Source organism: Lachancea lanzarotensis, scaffold LALA0S07 (assembly GCF_000938715.1).
Source record: "Lachancea lanzarotensis genome assembly LALA0, scaffold LALA0S07, whole genome shotgun sequence".
Taxonomy (NCBI): domain Eukaryota; kingdom Fungi; phylum Ascomycota; class Saccharomycetes; order Saccharomycetales; family Saccharomycetaceae; genus Lachancea; species Lachancea lanzarotensis.
This window is the reverse complement of record NW_019212885.1, coordinates 430,890-451,313: the sequence shown is the minus strand read 5'-3', so window position 1 is coordinate 451,313 and position 20,424 is coordinate 430,890. Positions and strand designations below refer to the sequence as shown.

Here is a 20,424-nt window from a genome sequence, read left to right as displayed (position 1 = left end):
ACTTTTACCTTTCCTGGCGCGGGACATCCGGCCGGGATTCCCTCGATCCTTGATAAGGTGCCAGACATCATCAATCTATACCAGTAGTATAAAACCTCGAGAGATACACAGGGGAACCATCATCAGAATTCTTGGTACAAAAGATGTAGTAGCGTTAAGTGCCTCTTTTATTCAGTGTGCTTGAGCTAGTTTTGACCGCGTACGAATGTCCAAATTTTCGGTCTTTTATGGAACCTTTGTAGATACTCCGGCTTTGAGCCAATTGAGGATTCGTCCTAGAACTAGCATAGGAGTAAGTGCCGATGGAACCATTCAATTTATCAAAGCAGAATCACAAAACCCACTTCAAGATGCCTTGGAATTTGACCCAACTTTGAGATCGTGGGAAATCAATGTGGTGGACACTTTTGACCATCAGGGAACAACGTTTTTCTTTCCTGGGTTTATCGATACGCATATACATGCTTCCCAATATCCAAATGCGGGCATTTTCGGTTCATCGACTCTTCTTGACTGGCTTGAAACTTATACTTTTCCACTGGAAGCAAACTTTAAAAACCTGGATAGTGCAAGGGCAATTTACTCCAAAGTCGTGGATAAGACATTGGCAAACGGAACAACCACTGCGTCCTACTACACAACCATCGATGCAGACTCTTCGAATCTAATGGCAGATTTGTGTGCAAAGCGAGGCCAGAGAGCCTTTATTGGGAAAGTGTGTATGGACCAAAACTCACCAGATTACTATATCGAGACTTTGCCAGAATGCCAGCATGCTACTCAAAAAGTTGTAAATCACATTCAAAATGAGCTCAAGGATGACAAAATCAAACCCATCTTAACCCCCAGATTCGCTCCTACGTGCAGCAGCGAAATGATGACATGGCTGGGTAACTTTGCCCATGAGCAAGGCCTGCACATTCAGACACATCTTAGTGAAAACCGGAAGGAACTGGATTGGGTCAAGGAACTGTTCCCTGAATCGGAATCGTATACTGACGTGTATGACTCTCATCGCTTGTTGACGGAAAAAACAGTGCTGGCTCACTGCATACATTTGTCGGACAGCGAATTGGATTTGATCAAAGCCAGGAAATCAGGAGTTTCACACTGTCCTATCTCGAATTCCTCTATTACATCTGGTGAATGTGAAGTGCGTCGGATGCTGGATCAAAATATCAAAGTTGGGCTAGGAACTGACGTTTCGGGAGGATTTGATCTGAGTATACTCTCTACCGCAAAACAAGCATTGTTAGTTTCAAGACACTTGGCCATGAAGGAGTCTGATCCGGAAACACAGGAACGTTTGAAACTTTCAGTTGACGATGTGCTGTTTTTATCCTCGCTGGGTGGGGCCCAAGTGCTGGATCTAGATAAAACTGTCGGCTCCTTTGAGGTTGGTAAGCAATTCGATACACAGTTGATAGATTTGAACGTGAAGGGTTCCAAAGTTGACGTATTCGATTGGCAATATGCCAAATGGAGTGAAACCGACCGCGACGCTGAGAGTGAGACTCTTTTTAAAGATCTTATGGCCAAGTGGCTATTTACAGGCGACGACAGGAACACTGTTCTTGTGTGGGTGGCTGGAAGACAGGTGTTTTCGAGCTTGGATTAATTGGCTTAATTTGTTCGGCGGCAGGTGAAATGCTAGGAATTAGTGTTCTTTATATTAGTAATATGCAGGTGAATACAGAATCGGTAGATTGGGGTGTGCATCTTGCCACTCGGTCACAACTCCCATAATGCAGTCTTCTAATGGATCGCTTGACTTCTCCGTCTCCAAAGCCTTTTGGGAGAGCATATCGGCGAGTTTCAAGATGGCCCTCCCACCGATTTTGGCATTTTCGTTGTCGTCTCGGATGTTGATATTGAAAACATGCACAATTTTATTGAGTTGGCCGCCACGGCTCATCAGATCTTCGCACACCGCATCGAAACATCTTTCTTCACAGGTAATCACGACGTCAAAAACTTTCATTCCTTCCTGCCATTTTTCAGGAGCGCGCTTCAATTTGCGGTTTCGATCCAGCATTTCGAGTAGACCATTCGACTTGTAGCGTTCTACTGACTGTGACCGTAGATCATTGTAGATATCGTTATAAGGTGTACCAAACGAGTATACATTGGGCTTATCTTCTGAAAGACCCGGAAGTCTCACTGCAGACCCCGTGCCATACGATGACACATCGTATCCTGCTTCTTTCAAAATACGGTGACTCTCCATCGACCGATTATTGTTCGATGCGCAAACTGTGCAGAATTTCAATTCTTTATTCGCCTCTGAAGTCATTCTAAAAATGATAATACAAGGGTCAACAAGGTTCCCGTGGAAATGGTTGGCCAAAAACAATAGACCGTGCAAGCGGGTTTGCTACTCAAAGCTACTTGGCAAGAACCAACTTTAATCAAATTCTAGATGACAAGATGTATAGGTACGTGGATGAATATCTCTTTAAATTTAATATCACACCAGACGGCTGTGTCGTTCGGTAGTGATTAAAGAAACTGGATGAAGTTCATGACAGCGACAGAATAACAACTTTGAAGCTGTGTACACCAATTTAATGCAGATTTAGCTCTGTTCTTAGTTTCTATGATCTATATCTTGATATTTGAAGCTAGTTGAAGAGTGAGAACGGACATCTTGCTGAATCAAGGCATAACGAAGAAAAAGAAAGATGCATGCGTTTTCTACTGACACCAAAGAGTAATCGGAATAAACGGTAGAAAGTGGCTTCAAAAGATATCGTCACTACTATTTCTGTTATGGTAAAAAGTTTGTATCTCGGATTATTGCCTCATGGTACGCATATTCCTTGAAGAGTGGTCGTAATTACTTAATGACAGAATACCGGTAAAAACCGATTACATTATGCGTCAGTTGAGGTATATTAAGCGAAGTTTGTTGTCAAAGTTGGCAATTCTTACGTTTCACCTGCAAACGTGTAGATATGGTCAGCATCTTAAAATAGTACTAAATGATAATTCGAAAAGAGCTCACCAGTGTTATAGATTGGAACCAATCTTGCATGAGCCTGATTGGGGTGCCAGCCTCTGAAAAGGCCGTAACTCTTGGTATCATCTCTTCACTAAGACCTGGGATAACTGACGGCGCTAATCTGCAAATCTGTTTTTTCTGCGGTGAACGGAAAAAGGTCGGAAATCCAGCTGGTTGACACCGAAAATCTAGTTGTGGAATCACACAGCGAAGTTTAAACGCATTTTATCGCATGCTGAGACTTGACCATCAAGTACTCCAGATACTTTCTCGTACGCATGCGTCTAAAATATTCTTACCAGATAGCACATTGAAGGAGCCTTCCATGTAATGTCAGATGACGGTGATAATTCTGTTACCACCGCTGCGTCAAGCCTGATCGTTGCTAGAGGAGTCAAAGACTTGAGTGCCGTTATGATAAAATGCTCAAACAAGCTGGCGTAAAGTTTTACACTGCCCAAAAATTAACCCAGATCAAGGTCTTCCCCCGTAAGATCCAAGGTTCAGTCTCGAACAAACAGACGAAGACGAATCTGAATATTCTCGGTCATTAATCTCTGAAAAAATAGCACGCATTTGAACTCGAGTAGCACCCGCTGCCACATCGGAACTTGTGGTAGGGACCTTAATTTTACGAAAAGCGAACTCCGGGATACCTTATCCCATGGTGGGCACACTTACCTATAAGCTCAAGCTGTACTGAACTCTTACACTTAATCCTGCACTGAAAGTCCTGTTAGACTAGCCTAGTAGCGTGTCTGGCATATTTTTCATGCCTAAAGATATCCTTAGCTCCCACCAGTTGACTTGAACGCTACACTGATAATGAAAAAGCACATGAGGGTTTACACAAGCCATTACATTACGAAAAGAAGTGGTAAACACACTGTATCTACTACTTTCGATTTTTCACAGAACAGACGCTGCAGCAGGCTTCTGAATTTCCGGTGGCATTACCAAAGGTACAGTTTCCTCTCCAACTAGCACACGTTCCACTTCTGTATCAGGAGTTGTGCCATCTTCGTCACCAACCACAAGTATATTCTGGTTTTTGCACTGGACGTCTTGAAAATCATCATCACGAGCGGTAGAATCAGCCGGCTGATCCAATGGCGCCACGACATCAACGTATTCCCCTCCTAGCGTCGAAGTTTGGGCACCCAATTGCTCATTCTCTTCTTCAGATTCACTGACAACGCCATCATCTTCGAAGAAATAGTTCTGAGGTCTTGAAGGAAGAACATGGATGATTTTGGACTGCGAAACACCGGCTTTCCAAGTATCCCAATCGGCGCGACCTTGCAGTAACACTCCAATCAACATGGAAGGATCAAGCTCTGAGAAATGAATCTTATTGAACCGCTGTGAATGCACTGAGTTGAATTTCTCCTGCGGTGAGTCAAGCGATGCCAGATCCAACTGTGAAGTGTGAGGGTCTAAGTAAAACAGATACTCGTCTTGGTAACCAAAAAAATATAGCGAAGAAGAAGGGCGACCGCCAGCGATGCCCACGGATTGTTTGGAAGCAAGAATTTGCCGTATATCATCCCAGTAACGAGCATTAACCTTGTCTAGGCCGAGCTTGACTCCCAAAAGCAGTAGAACCACCGCGTCGCAATTTTCAGTAAAGATAGGTTCCATATCCTCGTCGTAAACGTCAGCAGAATCAGTAGAAATGACGCATTTCGAAATTCCGCATTCGGGGAATCCAAGCACGAGACTTTGAATGCTACGTGAGGTGGCAGAGGGTCCGAACCACTCTCCCGGCGGCTTTCGGGATAGTTTGGCGCCCTCTTTGACAAATCTGTGTAGCGAAAAAGGTGCAGAATATCTGTCTTCAAACCAGCCGATCATTTTCGCCCCGTGGCTGTGTGCATTGTCTGGGTCTTTGCCGTCGTTTGCCTCGTCTCCCAAACGTTGCAATGCATTTCCCAAAAGGGCTTGCCCTGTTCGAATCATGCAGCCCCACCCAATATCACTACAGAAGCAGTCTGGATGGTTGATAGCACTTTCAATGGAGTTAAGTGGATTGTCCTTAAAAAGGGTTCCAAAATTCATAGGCGATGGACCTGCTGGATCCTTTGGAATCGGCTCGAATTTCGTCCTGTACGTAAAATGAAGCAGTTTCTGCACACAAGACAAAAACTGTGGGTTCCAACCTCTGTCTTTGGCAAAAATCTGGCCAAAAACCCCCGTAACCGGTGCATGTTCTTGTTGTGATCCCGATTTATCTACAGCAGCGAACGTTTTACCTAAAATAACAAGGTCATGCTGGGTGTCCGTATTGTCCAGCTCGAAAAGCTGCTGGGACACTCTTTGGAAGAACTCCATAGCTTCTGGAGTTGTCTGGAGCCCGTTGCAAGTTTCGGATGGATTTATACATCAGTGTAAGTAGAGATCATTAATACTAATTGTCACTTATAGTTACTGGGATGGTCAGATGACAGTAGTAGATCGAGAAAGGAAACAGGACCTCGGACATGTATAGCTTCAAAGGTATTTGAGGAAACAGTCGAGAATGTCAAGGAATTCAATCTACGATTATTGAATCTACTTTGTGGATTTGGGAGTTAGTAGTGAGGTCTTTTACAGCTTGGTAATCCTTTTGAAATATAGAGCTGTTTAGCTCCAAATCTCAGGGTTTAGAATCAGATGGACGATAAGCCTTCAACTGTCCTGGTGTAGCGTCAACTGACTCTTTCTTGGCTCTGTGAAGAAATCGACAGGGTATGGGGGTCGAGCCGGAAAAGGTATTGGTATACGACAAATGTTGAAGGTGGTGCTGGTTGCGCATTTCTCATCAACCCAGTAATTTCAACTTTTGAGACGTTTCCGAACATCTCAAGCTTTTTGGATTGGAAATGGTCGCATTGGACATCTACAGATGCGACGACAGTATACTCAAGTTTCCACCGATTGTAACTGATGACGGCTAAATTTAACTACGCACGAGGACACACGATTTTACAACACGCTTCATCTGGCAAACTTTAGCCCCCACAGGCTCGAATGACTCGCCATGATGCTACATACTGTGCTTGTGTCTACTTCTGCACGCATTCCGCAACACCTAACTTTTACCCCAGGGTAAAAATCACTACCACCGTCATTGACATTCGTAAGATATATTGACCGCGACAAATATTCTGCGTTTGCAGCACTCCCCGTTTAAATAGCACCATGTACGCAAGGACCTACCAATCACCATTGTGATCCATTCAAGTCGTTCGTTGGAATCCTCGGTCGGATTGGCATATTCCCTACAACGGACGAACTACCACACGTATCAGTGACAACCTTGCCACAAGAACAACACCTTAATAAACCTAGCTGTCAAAATTCTCCAACTCCGTGCTGAAAACTCTTATCGACGGTCTATTATGTCTTATCCATGGCAATTGAAACTTTTCTTGGCCTTGATTGAACAATATTTTTGCCCAGTGAGCGAACGGCATCGCTAATTTTATCAGGCTTATCTATCTTTCACCGTTGCCAGGAACGACTAATGGCTCGAAGAAACACGAAGATCAAGAAGTCCGATGGTGATACGAGTCGGTAGCTTGCGAGAGCTTTAAGTTCAGTTTGCTTAGATTATATCAGTCGAGCACCCTTGTTGCCCCGGCTTATAAAATTGTAGAAAGTATGATGTTCTCATCTTTAGCGTAAAGTAGCTTCATCAAAGAACGCAAGGGGAAGTGTAATTCGAAGATGTCTGCACTCGCCAGCTTCTTACAAAAGCTTGAGGTTAAAAATAGTGGGCTACCAGTATCGGCATTGCGTAACCCAGATCTGGAGCCTATTCCACACGCAAAGCGACAATGGGCATTTTGGTCCTTTTTCGCTTATTATGGACTGCCCAACGTCTCAGCAGCTACTTTCAGCATCGGATCAGCTCTGTTAAGTCTGGGTCTGAATATCAAGCAATCGATTGGAACGATCATCGTTGGTAACATCGTCATCACCTTGTACACAATCATGAACTCCAACCCGGGTTTCAAATACCACATTGGATACACACTGGAGCAGCGCATGTTGTTCGGTATTCGAGGATCTGTTATTGGTATTATCATCAGAGTGGGCCTTTCTGTGGTGCTTTACGGATACCTGTCATGGTTAGGAGCACTCTGTCTGAATCTGATCTTCAGCTCATGGTCCAAGTCTTATATGAACATGAAGAATACCTTTCCGGAGTCTGTGCCCATGACCACACGCGATTGCGTGGCATTTTTAATCTTCCAACTTATTCAAATGCCGTTCAGCTTTGTGAAACCACGCAAGATCAATACCATGGGCATTGTTTTTTGTTTCATGGCGATGTTTTCCGTCATTGGAATCTTGGCTTACACGGTTTCCACCAACGGTGGACCCGGACCTTTGTACTACAAAGGTCAAGATTTATCAGCGAACCAGCGCGCCTGGACATGGCTTTTGGCCATTACCGTGTGGTACAGTGGCATGTCTCCTGTGATTGCAAACCAATCGGACTACTCTAGATACGGATCCCACAATATTAAAATGCAGATTGGTGTCGCTCTCGGGGTTTTCATTACAGGGACGTTGGCCCCAGTAGCAGGTATGTTTAGCGCTTCGGCTACCGAGCAACTGTATGGAGAGCCTTTATGGTTGCCCACAGACATGGCACTCAAATGGCTTCAAGATGGATACACGGCAAAGGCTCGTTGCGCAGTGTTTTTTATCGGTTTGAGTTTTACTGGAACGCAGCTTGTTGTAAACATGACTCAAAACGGCTATGCGTGCGGAATGGATCTAGCTGGACTATTTCCCAAATACATCAATATCACTCGCGGTACGCTTTTTGTTCAACTCATCTCCTGGGTCGTTCAACCGTGGACTTTTTTCAATACTACTTCGGCATTTCTGGATAGTATGACTTCTTTTGGGATCTTTACCACGCCTATCATGGCTATCAATGTGATAGACTTCTATATTGTACGCAAAGGTCGTGTTTCAATAACCGACCTTTTCACGCAAGATCAGAACGGTGCTTTCTGGTTTTATCATGGTATAAATTTCCGCGCTTTAGCTGCGCTACTAGTGGGAATAGCACTTGGAATACCAGGCTTGGTTTTTTCTGTTCAAACGGACCTAAAACCAAATGCTGCAATGAATAATTTCTACAGCGGTTACACCTTCTTTACAGTGATAGTGTCCGGCGCTCTGTACTATATTTTGGTCTTACTGTTTCCAATCAAACAGCGTGTTGGGATATCGGATGAGAAGGACTATTTTAACGCTTTCAGTCCAGAAGAATGTCGGAATTTGGGTATGGAACTTTACTCCGAAAGTTTTGACACTGAGTACCTTGGCCTGGAGACCGGCGGGGCAAAAAGTCGTGTATATGGCATTGGAAGTCAAAATCACACACCTGTATCACAGCGCTCAAGCAAAAGTGAAGCCCCGGTAGTCGTTGTTGAGACTGCGGCTGAAAAGAGCTAATTGGGGTAATTAATTTTTATAATGGCTTCAAGAGCTCAGGATTTTGATTATGAATTAACTGGGTGGATAATTGGAAAACATGAATGCAATTGTAAGGTGTTCAGATATCACCATTATTTGGCGTAGGTGCTGCTGAAGTGATCGATCCCACAGGCATTGAATTGCTTACCAAAATGGAAAGCCTGCTCTATGTTGCATTTGGGAAGCACAGGTCTGATTGAGCGTCGCACATTATTGCTTATGAATGAGTGAATTCGAAGATCGAGCAACCGTTATAAAACATGAGAGACGCACTGTCTGTCGATGGAAAAAGACATAATAATTAGATTTCACGATGGATTGAATGCGAGGTTTAGCATTGATTGGGATCTTACATGCCGATGATACCAGACGTGGACTCGACAAACCTATGTTGCAGCATCAGGTCTTTGTATACCTACATTTCTTGTCATCTTTTGTTTTTTTTCGTCGCGCTGAGATCCCGGTCTTGAGCGCGTGAGATTTGGTGCTAACCATTTTGAAAACCGCTATAGACTCGAGACTGGCCAAAACATTTGGTCAAGTGTTCAGTCTTATATGTGCAGTTTTACAATCTGGAGGCCAAATTGACAGGTTATTTTACATTACGATGCCTTATATCTCAACTGATGTTAGTGCTGCGACCAAATGCTATAGGCTTAGCTAGTCAATACGGTTTGACTAAATACCTATACTGCATCCACTGAAATTAAAGCAGTAGATTGCTGACCTGACATGGTCATCGTACCTAAAAGTTATTAGAACTTAATGGTAACAAATCCAAATTTAAAACACTTTACTAGCCACGGAAACACTTCTACTTGAACTTGTCCATCTTTAGCACTCAATCGTATTCGTAAAATCTAATTTTGTGCATAGCAATCGTATAATCAGTTCCTTCTTCCAGGTTGACTACGTTTTGGCTGACATGGAACTAGAACTTAACTGTCTGAGACGAAAAAGCTCCGATGCACCTTAGAAAAAAACGCCTGAAGGGCTTTAAAGTCCTATTTAGTTCTAGAGCTAACTCTCTCAAGCCTTGTCTCAATCACTTTTCATATAGTGACGTTCTGTTCTGGCTAGTCTTGATGAAATAAACACCTTAATATTCTAATATGACATGAACCTTGCGATCTTCGCAACTTAATCTTTAACGTCAAATACAAGTTCTATAAGCTATAATGGCCAAGAGACATGGCCACTATCGTGCTAGAGGCACTGGAAGAAGCAAGACCAGTGGTAGTAACTACAAAAAGGCGAAAAACAACCGGAAGCAGAACCGTAGTGGTTCTAGCAGAGGTGGACATAATGCTAACTTCCTTCCTGTCGGAGGTGGAGACCTAAGTAACACGGATATGATGGACGACTACTATTTTGGACACAACCACGCTCAAAACTCCATGCATATGGGTGGTTTTAGGCCCGGAAAAGAAGGATTTGCACAGGAGGAGAAGGAGGCCCGGACTCTGCCATTGAGAAAAAGGCCTGTGGAATTCACCAAAGCTGAACAAGTTTACGATCCAGCTCATGATTTTATTCTGAATCTGAGGAAAAAGGAACAGGAAAGGCAGCAACTTGCATCAAACAACTCTTATGAAGACACAGAAACCGAAAGAGTAGCTGTGGATGCGGCCTCCGACGAACCTGTTGAGGAACCTGTGGAAGTGGACGTAGCATCTGATGATTCCAGTGTATCAGATAGTGAATCTGAAGAATTGAAAACAGAGTCTTTTACCGAGCCATCAAAGGATATTTCAGATGAAAGGCTCTTCTTCGTTGATGAGACGCCACTACCGCGGGCGAACGTTAAGACTGTCCATGTAGACGCACCGACGAAAAACGTCTCTGAAATAGGTGCCTCGGCAACAGAATTTGACCCTGTGCTCGTGGTGGGCAAAACTGAACTAAATTTGTTGCAGGACAAAGATGGATCAGCTTCCGTAAGCATGCCACAAGGTTACAAATCTCACCCTTTCAAGCCAAGTTCTCGAGATCAACTGGATAGGGACAGTTCGTGGGATGAGATCGGTGACTACGATGATTATGACGAATTGGATAGTATTGACTATGATGAATACGACGAAGCCTATGATAGTGACTCTGAAGGCGATGTTTCTTCTGAAAAAGAAGCTCCTAATGCAGACACGGTCGTGAGCGGCTCTTCGATACTTTCCTCCACGATCCAGAGCCTGTCTCTGAACGAAGATAAAGAGCCGGAAGTGAAATCGGGAGAAAATGAGCCAGAGTTTGGCTTCCTTGACGAGGATTTCGCATTGAACGTTTCTGAACTCGAAATCAGCAATATCCGTATCGGTTCGCAAGACAATTCTTACTACATGTCGAGCTATCGATATTTTGGCGACTATGATAAACGATGGGTAGACCAAGACGATTTAGAAGAGTTTGTGGCGGAGTTGGGGTTGCCTGATCATCGAATCAGAGCTTACCTACGCTATGTCATGGATGCTCTTGTGCCCAAAAACGACGATGACGATGCTCGCGAGACGCGGATTGCTAAAGAAGCAGCGCTTCTCGATGATAGTGATTCAGAGAATACTGATGAAGAGTCAGAGGTAGCCTATCCAATAAGCGAAGACGATGACGAAGACTTGGGTGAGGGTCTTGAGGACTTGGTTGCTTACAGTTTGAAGTACGAGGCAGTGCGGAATAAATTGTACGATACTAAAAGTCTCCAAACAAGTGGAAAAGGATCCAAGAAAAAACTACTGCTAAATGAGCAACTGGATATAGACTCAGACCTGAAAAGTCAACTCGAGGACAAATTTGCTACTCGGGTGAACGACAAACGAATAAAGAGGCAGACAAAAGAGGACTACGTATCCGCTTCCAATAGCGCATCTGATGACCTTTTTTTAAAATATCCATATGGATTCCATGTGGAGAACATCAAGGACGAGTTTGATATATTTTTAGCGAGCAACAGGCCCACCTTGTCTTTCCCGCCGTTTGATCCCCATGGAAACAAAACTGTGATAAGTTTTGCTGGTGCCTATTCCATGAAAACCAGGAAAATGGGCAAAAGTGGGAAGAGCCATGTTTTGGTAGAGAAAGTCAAAAAAACGAAGTGGTCTCTACCGAATTATAACTATGTGAGCCAGTTACTAAGAAGAAGGAGGGTTTTCATGCGAATCGATGTACGGAGGCCGCGCGAGGAACATCATTTTACGGAAAGAATTAACGTCGGGAAGGTCAAGTTCCAAACGAAAGAGGGCGAAATTGTTGGGGAAGATGCTCCTGAGATTGGTACAGACAACATAGGACGGCAAATGCTTGAGAAGTTGGGCTGGTCCCGTGGGCAAGGTCTAGGTGCTGATGGTAACCAGGGCATCAGTGAGCCAATTTTCGCGAAAGTAAAGAAGAGTAAATCAGGTTTGCGTCATGGATGAGATTCATCTAGGGTGTTTATGAACACGAGAAATCCAAGCTTCTGACGTAGAGCATCTAGTGTGAACTCATTTGACAAGAAAAGACATTGCTGCAAGGCACCAATATAATCCAATAGAGTCTCGATACAGACGCACCACGGTTGGAGGAATGAGACGAGACAATGGATGTTAGATCAGATATAGCACGCCCTGTAAGCTTTTGAAGTCAAGATTTACTCTTCACTGACGCTTTTTCGTCAGTATAAATATGTCTGTCTTTTAATGTGTCTACTGGCGATATTTCGATTATTTATGTAAACATCATCACGTCTGTCAATGCTGTACTTGAACAAGATACTAAGCTCAATACACAAAGGTTGGGTTCAAACGATAACCACTGCGACACACGTCTAGAAATGCTGGGACTGGGCAATAGTCATATATACTCAGTGGCTAATCAAAGTACGGTATCGAACATTTCAAGAGATGAGAAATACGACTATGAAGATGAGATTTCTGATGAAAACGATGAATCTGGCATTTCTCTAAGCAAAATAAGGGCCGAAACAGGATTTAGCTTGCGTTCATTCATCGACCAAATAAATGCCAAGACGAAAGCCTTGGCAATGGCGAGAGAATTGGATGCCCAAAGAGGTATTGTTCATCAAGATGCCACCGCCAGTGCCGGATCAATTGATTCAGCAACGAGTGCTTCAAGCGATCTTCCAAAAATCAATGAAAAGGGCACACATCGAACATCAATACGCAGAATTCCATCGGGCGCTAGAGCTTCCACTGCACAACCGGATTTGAGTGCTACGCCAATGAAAGATGTATCTCAAAACGGGAACGCTCATGCACAAACTATTAACGATCTTCTGGTGCAGTCGACGCCTATAAACACCAGCAAATCGGCTCCTTCAAGTAGAAACACTCAGCCGCGAGATCTGCTAAGAGAGAAGTTCATGGAAAATCACCGGCCGCAAGCAGATGTAGAAAAATCGGTATCAGAGTTTCCTCAAGACCATGGCCCCGAAACTGATCCAAAGCGGAGAGCTGGATTTGAACTCGATGGTGCTGATGTAAACAATACAGGGACCAAGTTTTCGACGTCTGATCTTAACGAAAAAGATGGTAGGATTGATGAACTCCAGGCCATTGTGAAGAATCGGGACCAGAGGGCTACAGAATTGCTTGATCGCATAAAAACTTTACAAGATCAACTCTCCACCCAGCAGATATCGGCTCAAATCGTTCAGGAGCAGATGGCTTCAGAAAAAGAGCAACTGAAAAGGAGCGGCGATCAGATCACTTCCAGGGACCAAGAGTTAGACGAGGTCAAGGGACATATGAGGCTTCTCACTGCGAACTATGAATCTCAGATCAATGAACGCGAACAGGAAGTCAAAGAGCTGCGATGTGAGCTCGAAAATTGCAAATCATCTACCCAGGGTCTGACTGAAAGGATATCAGCTCTGGAGAAAGATAAAAGTGAACTTTCAGGTGACCTACGCTTACGCACTGCCGAATGTACAGACCTTCAATCTGCAAGCAAGATTCAGCAAGAAAAGACTGAGACGGAAAGGCAACAATACAAGTCCAAACTACAAGATTCAGATAGTATGATTATGTCACTCCAGGCGAGCATAGAAATCCTTCGAAAAGAACTTGGAACGGTTAAGGAAGCTTTTTCGGCTAAGAACAAGTCTGCAGAAGATGAGATCGGGTATCTAAAAAGTCAAAATGGAGACCTTAGAAGTGACCTTGAGAAACTTACTGCTCAATTGACGGAACAGAAAGCTGTGCACAAGAGAGAAATCCTCGAGGCTGAGAATATAGCAAGTGTTGCGCGGCAAGCAACTGACAAAGCTAATCGTCGCCATGACATGTTAGAGAAGCAACACACGGAATTACAGGGGTTGAGGGATTCATTAGAGACAACTAACGATGAACTCAAGAAGGTCGTCAAGAGGCTCGAACAGCTTTCATCCGAGCAAGTCCAAACAATAGGCAAGCTTGAAGAAGAGGCAGAAAGAAAACTGAAAAAAGAATTCAATGCACTGTCAAACGCAAAGAAGCATTCCAAGCAGCTTGAAGACAAGGTAAGGCAGCTTCAGGATGTTTTACTGACCAAAAAGAATGAGCTGGAGTCTGCGAGAAAAGAAAATGCGATGTTTACGGCATATGTTGAGAAGGTAGTTCTTTTCGACATACCTATTGGTGAGTTGATTCGCGAGCAGTACGGTAAAGACATCTTCTGCGGTCAATTGGATGCCCAGTTGAAATCCAGACGTCCTGAGGTTCTAGGCTTTTTTACCGATGCTGAAAAGGAAGCTTCCTCGTCCACGTTGCTAAGTTTGCAGGCTGCAACTTCTGATGTTGAAAGATTACAGCGCAATATCAGCGACGAGTGGGTGACGAAAGTCAATCTATTAGAAAGTGATCTCGCAAACAAGGTAAAGGAATTGCCGCCGCTGCGTGAGGAAATCCGAGTCCTCGAGCACAAGTCTCAGGTTCAAGAAGCACGTATTTCTGAGCTTGAAACAGCCAAACAAGCACTTTTAAAAGACAAAGCAAAAGATTTGGAAGCGTGTCAAAATTTGGGAGATGAGGTCAGCGCCTTAAAATCAAAACTAGTCGAGAATCAAAGCAAAAACTTTGTGGAGCTTTGCAACAAAATTGACGATTTGAACAAAGATAAAAGTGGGTTGCAAGCCGAACTACGAGTCCTGAAAGCAAATTTTGAGGACAAAGATGTATCTGCCGCACAGGTTTCCAAGCTTTTGAGTCAGGAGCGTGAAAAACATGCTGTCTCGCAGGAAGAGCTCCAGCAACTGCATCATGAGCTCGAGAGGATTCGGGGCAACCCTGCTCGTGCCATAACGTTTCAAGTAGCCTCGCAGGCGCGGCCAGACTTGAATCGCAAGTTTTATGACTCTCTTATGGTTGACGCCGTGAATGAGATGGATCTCACGGATCTACAGAACGTGGTCAAGAATCTCATCCTGCTTTTAGAAATCCCGCTTCCCAAAATTACCAAAAAGATGCCTCTGGTGGCAATATACTTGCGCTACGAGAAGAGTGTATGTTTGCATTTTGCCAACAAGCTTCATCATTTGATGTTTGGAGAAACAATTGACATCAAACGATACACAAACATTGTGTATGGCCAATACATCGAGCATCACGACATTAGTCGATTGAACCATCCATTAGAGGCATGTTTGGATAACTTATACAAAGCGCTTAGTGTCAAGATCGTAGCGTCACAATAAACGGTAATACTAAAATCTTCAGTTCAGTTAATCAAGCTATACAGATGAAATGGTCTTGAGAAAGCGATGAGTTGAGATTCTCTTGGAATGAACAAGAGTTGTAAAGTGTGAATGGAGTCTTGATATAGAGATTCAGGTAGCTATGAAGACTTGTTATTATGAGCTTTTGGGAGTGGAATTTACGGCTTCTGATTCTGACCTGAGGAAAGCTTACCGTCGAAAAGCATTGCAATACCATCCTGATAAAAATCCCGAGGACATTGAGGCGGCTACAGCAGTGTTTGCAACGATACGAGCAGCATATGAAGTTCTTTCTGATGCCCAGGAAAGGGCATGGTACGATGCTCATAAAAACCAAATTTTGAGCGACGAAAAGGACGCTTTTGATGATGGATACGGTGATGGTAATGAATATGAGGTTGATGGCTCAATAACGGGAATTACCACCGACGATTTGCTCAAATTTTTTAATTCTGGGTTGTATTCTAGGATCGATGACTCTCCAGCAGGGTTGTATCAGATTGCAGGCAAAGTATTCGCTAAATTAGCCAGTGAAGAGGTCAAGTTTGGAAGAGTGCAAGGACTTGACAAATATGATAAATACGAGGATCAATGGTTTGAGACGGACATACTTGAATCAGGTTACAAGAAAGCGTTTGAAAAATATACTTCCAAAGCATCGATGCTTTTCCCGGCTTTTGGGGACTCTACTGCGTCATTCGAGCATCTGCGAACATTTTACCGTCATTGGTCCAGTTTTAGTACTGTCAAAACTTTCAGTTGGAAAGATGAGTATATGTATTCGCGCAACTACGACAGAAGGACGAAGCGGGAGATCGGGAAACGCAACGAAAAGCTGCGACAGCAAGCACGAAGTGAGTATAACAAGACAGTAAAAAGGTATGTGACTTTTATCAAGAAGTTCGACTCCCGAATGAGGGAAGGGTCAGCCAAATTCGAACAAGAGAAGCGCAGGAAGATGCGTGAGGATCTACAGCGGCAAATCGAAAAAGATAGAGAGGCTCGATCACAGATCGTTGGAGATCCGTTCAAGCTGCAGACTTGGCAGACGGTAGACGATTTCGACTGGAGCGAAATCGAAAAAAATTACGACAGAAACGATAACTTGACTGACGATGAAGAAAAATCGAAGACAAGCGTTGTTATTTTTGAATGTTTTGTGTGCGGCAAGACGTTTAAATCCGAAAAGCAGCTCGAGAACCACAATTCCACCAAAGTACATAAAAAAAACCTGCAGCAAATACAGAGAGAAATGCGTAAGGACAACATGACTTTGGGGCTGGATGCCGTTTCTGACGCCGAAGACTTCGATTCTGCTGCTGAAGACACGAGTGAAAACGCAGGGAAATTGGATCTTGACGAAATTGAAAGCGAGTTGCAACGCATTGAACGAGAGCTTGAGGGTATATGCGACGATGACGACGAGGACGATAGCTCCCTCGATGACATAAGTTCAGAAGCGTTATCTCAAACTTCAGAGCTTGGCCTAAATTCAGAGCAAGTCAAGGTCGACGTGGAAGTTGACCAAATTGATGTTTCTGATTCAGTAAGCGACTTGGAAGATGAGGAGCTATCCAAACTACTGGATTCTCTCACTTCAAACCGAGATAAAATTCACAGTGATAAAGCAGAGTCCAGCGATGAGTGGGACATATCTAAGAGAACCAAAAAAAATCACAAAGTGAGGACCACAGAAGCGCATAACAAACCATCTGTATCGGAGCCATCATCACAATTTGCATGTCAAAAATGTTCAGGAACTTATCAATCGAGAAATGCCCTGTTTGACCACATTAAACGGGAAAACCATGCGGCCGCTTTTCCCAAACAAAAACTCACGAAAAAGTCGAAAGACAAGGCAAAACAAAGGTAACGAAATAACGCTCTGATGATCAAAGTAACAACCAAATCACTAAATCTGGGTTGTTCGATGGGAACAATCAATGAGAGAGTCTTTCTTATAGTCCTGAGTGTTTGGTCACGTGCGTTGAGTGGGTCCTGTCCTAGTCAAATTATATATTACCTACCAGTTAGTTGTCCGTTGGAAAAGTTTTCTTGAACAATGCTCATCACAGCTGAGAAATAAGGAACACAGGTTCTCCAGTGAACTCTTGTAACAGCTTATTGTAGTCTTGTTGGATAATCCTGAAATTCGGTTTAATTTGGTGAAAAAACTAGGCAAAAATTCGACCTTTTTAGACCTTTTTCAATGCAAAACAACGCTAACGACAAACCATCGCTCTCTGGGAGTATAACTGGCAATGCAGCTGTCTCAAACCTTTCTAGTGCCCTTCGCCAAGTGAATTTGGGGAACAGCAACACCACGACGGATCAGAGTAACATAAATTTCGACATCCAGAGCCGAGTGAACCGGCAGCAACTCCTGAGTGAAATTCAAAGAAACTCATTAAACGCCCAGCAGGCAGAAGAGCTGCTCCGTGGGCGACTAAGGGAGCAGGAACAAGTTCAGCAGCAGCAGCAACTACAACATGAAGCTCAACAACAACAACAACAGCAGCAACAGCAGCAACAACGGCAATTGGAACAACAACAGCAACAGCATCAGCAGTTCTTGGGGCCAGCACAAATAGACAGCTCCAGAATTACGAAATTCTTCCTTAATCAACCTGAAGAGGGGTACACCCTTTTCTCCCATAGATCAGCACCTAATGGCTTCAAAGTTGCCATAACGCTGAGCGAACTGAATTTCTCCTACAACACTATTTTCTTAGACTTCAACCTAGGGGAGCACAGAGCCCCTGATTTCGTGGCTATAAATCCTAATGCTCGGGTCCCTGCTCTTATCGATCATGCTATGGACAACTTGGCAATCTGGGAGTCCGGGGCAATCATCCTTCATCTTGTCAATCGTTACTATCGCGAAACGGGTGACCCACTACTGTGGTCCGACAACATTGTCGATCAATCTCAGATCACATCCTGGCTGTTTTTCCAGACTTCTGGACATGCTCCCATGATCGGACAAGCTCTGCATTTTAGGTATTTCCATTCACAAAAGGTTCAAAGTGCCGTGGACCGCTACACTGATGAGGTAAGGAGGGTCTATGGTGTCGTTGAAATGGCTTTGGCGGAGCGAAGAGAAGCTCTGATCATGGAATTAGACACTGAAAATGCTGCGGCGTACTCTGCAGGAACCACGCCGCTATCGCGGAGCCGATTCTTCGATTATCCAGTATGGCTAGTGAGCGAGAAGATTTCTGTCGCCGATCTATCATTTGTCCCTTGGAATAATGTCGTTGATCGTATTGGTATAAATATCAAGCTCGAGTTCCCCGAAGTGTACAAATGGACTAAGCACATGATGAGAAGACCTGCTGTGATTAAAGCACTTCGCGGAGAGTAAGAACAAGGCATTAACGGAAGCATGGGTAACTACTGAATGAGAATCAAGACCGTCGAAGCGTCAAACAGTAGTCCGGTCCCTCGATAGATGAATTTTGAATAATCTGATTGATACAAAGTTTGTTCTTATTGACCTCATATAATACACTATAGGAACAGGTCTTTGTCTTGATGGCATCCCAGACGTATGTAACAAGATTTTTGCTACTCAAATTCTTACCAATGTAAAATGGATCACAAAGTATTGTTCCAAGAGTACAGACTTGGGTCGAGTTCCAACTGTTCATGGTCATCAGGTTTGCTTGGAATTTTGGATCTATATATTGTAATATACTTCCTAGTAGTTTAACAAATACTAGTTCACAGAATTTCGCAAATAGTAGAAAGGATTTGATATTCGTCTGGATTTGACTCGTTCCAAGATAATAGCAAGCTTGTCAATCTAGTGCTTTATTGGGACCTTCCGGTATGAATTCCCAAAATTCGAGAGTCAAAAGTTTAAGCGAACTGTGCGAGCTCACGCTAATGAGAAATCATCTCGTACTGCGAAGCGTCAGCAATGTACCCTACAGACTGATCCGAAATGTTCTCATGAAACTTAAAGTGGAACAGCTTTGCAAACTAGAAGAGACTAATGTTTTGCTCATCTTTGAAGATGATGAAATTTGGCGTAACTTACTGGCAAAAGACTACCCGTTACATGCAGGTGAATCCTTTCTTCGAAAACGGGATGAGATAATGAACTACTTTGTGACGTTTATCGAGCAGCATGACCCCAACCTTCTGGATGATGCAGAAGTCATGAAAGGTTTCCTGCGATTTGCAATCAAGAAGGATCCAGAAATTCAGAAATACCGGGTTCCTTCCCGAATGCTTTACTTCAAGTACCAAGCGGACACAGTGCGGAAGCAGGAGCTCAGCACACAAAGGCTGCGATTTCAGATGCAGCAACTACAACAAGAGAAAGCGAAAAATCAAATTGCACCATTGGAGGATCCATTGTACTGCGAAAAACGCACCAAGTCGGGCATGAAGAACAGTAATAGGTCAGACCTGTTTGTGAAATCATACAAAGAGCATCAAAGGCGACAGCAGCATTTCAAAAATGGCGGGTTCGACAGTGCAAAGCGTCCAGTAAACCGAGTTGCTTTTGGCGGTCAGGTTGGCACGCCCGTAAGTCGAAACTCAGAGGTTAGTGGAGACGTTTCTCATACAAATGTTAACAAGGCCAATGTGGCAAGCTCACAAATATCAAGAAATTCTTCACAGCATGGAAGCCCGAAACAGCTCTCAAGCCCGCCGCGCGTGAGAAGACTACAGGAAGGGCCTAATCCATTCTTGAAACGGAGAAAACCAGTTTTTCGACGTCAAAACTCGACTACACCAGAAGTTTCTAATCGTCCAATCCAGCATTCTACAGAACCTGTTGTGGTGAAGGTTGGGTGCAAGATCACCAACAAGTCTAAAAAATCCAGCATTTTCACGGTCCCGTCGCCACAGGAGCAAATTGCCAGACAGCATGGAAATCAACAAAACGCTTATATATTCGAGAATAACACACATCGTTGATGTCGTTGATGAAGAAGGGGCGTTTATGAGTTTCCGCTTGCAAGATGCACCGTACTACTACAAATTGGGAGAACGGAAGGGGAGGGAAGTGATTTTTGGGTACAAGAATAAGAACAAGAGCCAGGATGGTTGTGGATTCCAGTAATCGCTGTCTGATACCTAGACGACTCAATAAGCTGGCACCTGGTAAGAGAAACGAACTCTTTTCTTGGCCTTTGTGTGCTTGCCCGCCCCCGCAACGCCGCATAAATGAGAAAGTGATAAATGCTGACGTAATCAAAAGTTTCGCTGTTTTGCTGGGTTATAGGCCTAAAGCGTGGGCGTCACTGTCGTC

The 20,424-nt window shown here is 43.8% G+C and overlaps 9 protein-coding genes across 9 annotated transcripts; 7 read left to right on the top strand and 2 right to left on the bottom strand.

Moving 5' to 3' along the window:
- Positions 1-205: 205 nt before the first annotated feature.
- GUD1 (LALA0S07e04808g1_1) lies at positions 206-1,618 on the top strand (the record flags this gene model as incomplete). Its single annotated transcript, XM_022771527.1, has 1 exon — positions 206-1,618. One exon carries the CDS (start codon positions 206-208, stop codon positions 1,616-1,618), a length of 1,413 nt encoding a protein of 470 aa, XP_022629425.1.
- A 54-nt stretch (positions 1,619-1,672) lies between these two features.
- Positions 1,673-2,293, bottom strand: SSU72 (LALA0S07e04786g1_1; the record flags this gene model as incomplete). Its single annotated transcript, XM_022771526.1, has 1 exon — positions 1,673-2,293. The coding sequence occupies one exon, from the start codon at positions 2,291-2,293 to the stop codon at positions 1,673-1,675; it is 621 nt and encodes a 206-aa protein (XP_022629424.1).
- Positions 2,294-3,910: 1,617 nt separating this feature from the next.
- Positions 3,911-5,332, bottom strand: ATG4 (LALA0S07e04764g1_1; the record flags this gene model as incomplete). Its single annotated transcript, XM_022771525.1, has 1 exon — positions 3,911-5,332. One exon carries the CDS (start codon positions 5,330-5,332, stop codon positions 3,911-3,913), a length of 1,422 nt encoding a protein of 473 aa, XP_022629423.1.
- Positions 5,333-6,709: 1,377 nt separating this feature from the next.
- On the top strand, positions 6,710-8,458 carry LALA0_S07e04742g (LALA0S07e04742g1_1; the record flags this gene model as incomplete). Its single annotated transcript, XM_022771524.1, has 1 exon — positions 6,710-8,458. The coding sequence occupies one exon, from the start codon at positions 6,710-6,712 to the stop codon at positions 8,456-8,458; it is 1,749 nt and encodes a 582-aa protein (XP_022629422.1).
- Positions 8,459-9,657: 1,199 nt separating this feature from the next.
- Positions 9,658-11,883, top strand: SQS1 (LALA0S07e04720g1_1; the record flags this gene model as incomplete). Its single annotated transcript, XM_022771523.1, has 1 exon — positions 9,658-11,883. The coding sequence occupies one exon, from the start codon at positions 9,658-9,660 to the stop codon at positions 11,881-11,883; it is 2,226 nt and encodes a 741-aa protein (XP_022629421.1).
- Positions 11,884-12,278: 395 nt separating this feature from the next.
- On the top strand, positions 12,279-15,137 carry CNM67 (LALA0S07e04698g1_1; the record flags this gene model as incomplete). The annotated part of the gene is made up of 1 exon (XM_022771522.1): positions 12,279-15,137. One exon carries the CDS (start codon positions 12,279-12,281, stop codon positions 15,135-15,137), a length of 2,859 nt encoding a protein of 952 aa, XP_022629420.1.
- A 142-nt stretch (positions 15,138-15,279) lies between these two features.
- JJJ1 (LALA0S07e04676g1_1) lies at positions 15,280-17,031 on the top strand (the record flags this gene model as incomplete). Its single annotated transcript, XM_022771520.1, has 1 exon — positions 15,280-17,031. One exon carries the CDS (start codon positions 15,280-15,282, stop codon positions 17,029-17,031), a length of 1,752 nt encoding a protein of 583 aa, XP_022629419.1.
- Positions 17,032-17,367: 336 nt separating this feature from the next.
- Positions 17,368-18,522, top strand: URE2 (LALA0S07e04654g1_1; the record flags this gene model as incomplete). The annotated part of the gene is made up of 1 exon (XM_022771519.1): positions 17,368-18,522. The coding sequence occupies one exon, from the start codon at positions 17,368-17,370 to the stop codon at positions 18,520-18,522; it is 1,155 nt and encodes a 384-aa protein (XP_022629418.1).
- A 467-nt stretch (positions 18,523-18,989) lies between these two features.
- Positions 18,990-20,090, top strand: ELA1 (LALA0S07e04632g1_1; the record flags this gene model as incomplete). The annotated part of the gene is made up of 1 exon (XM_022771518.1): positions 18,990-20,090. The coding sequence occupies one exon, from the start codon at positions 18,990-18,992 to the stop codon at positions 20,088-20,090; it is 1,101 nt and encodes a 366-aa protein (XP_022629417.1).
- Positions 20,091-20,424: the final 334 nt, after the last annotated feature.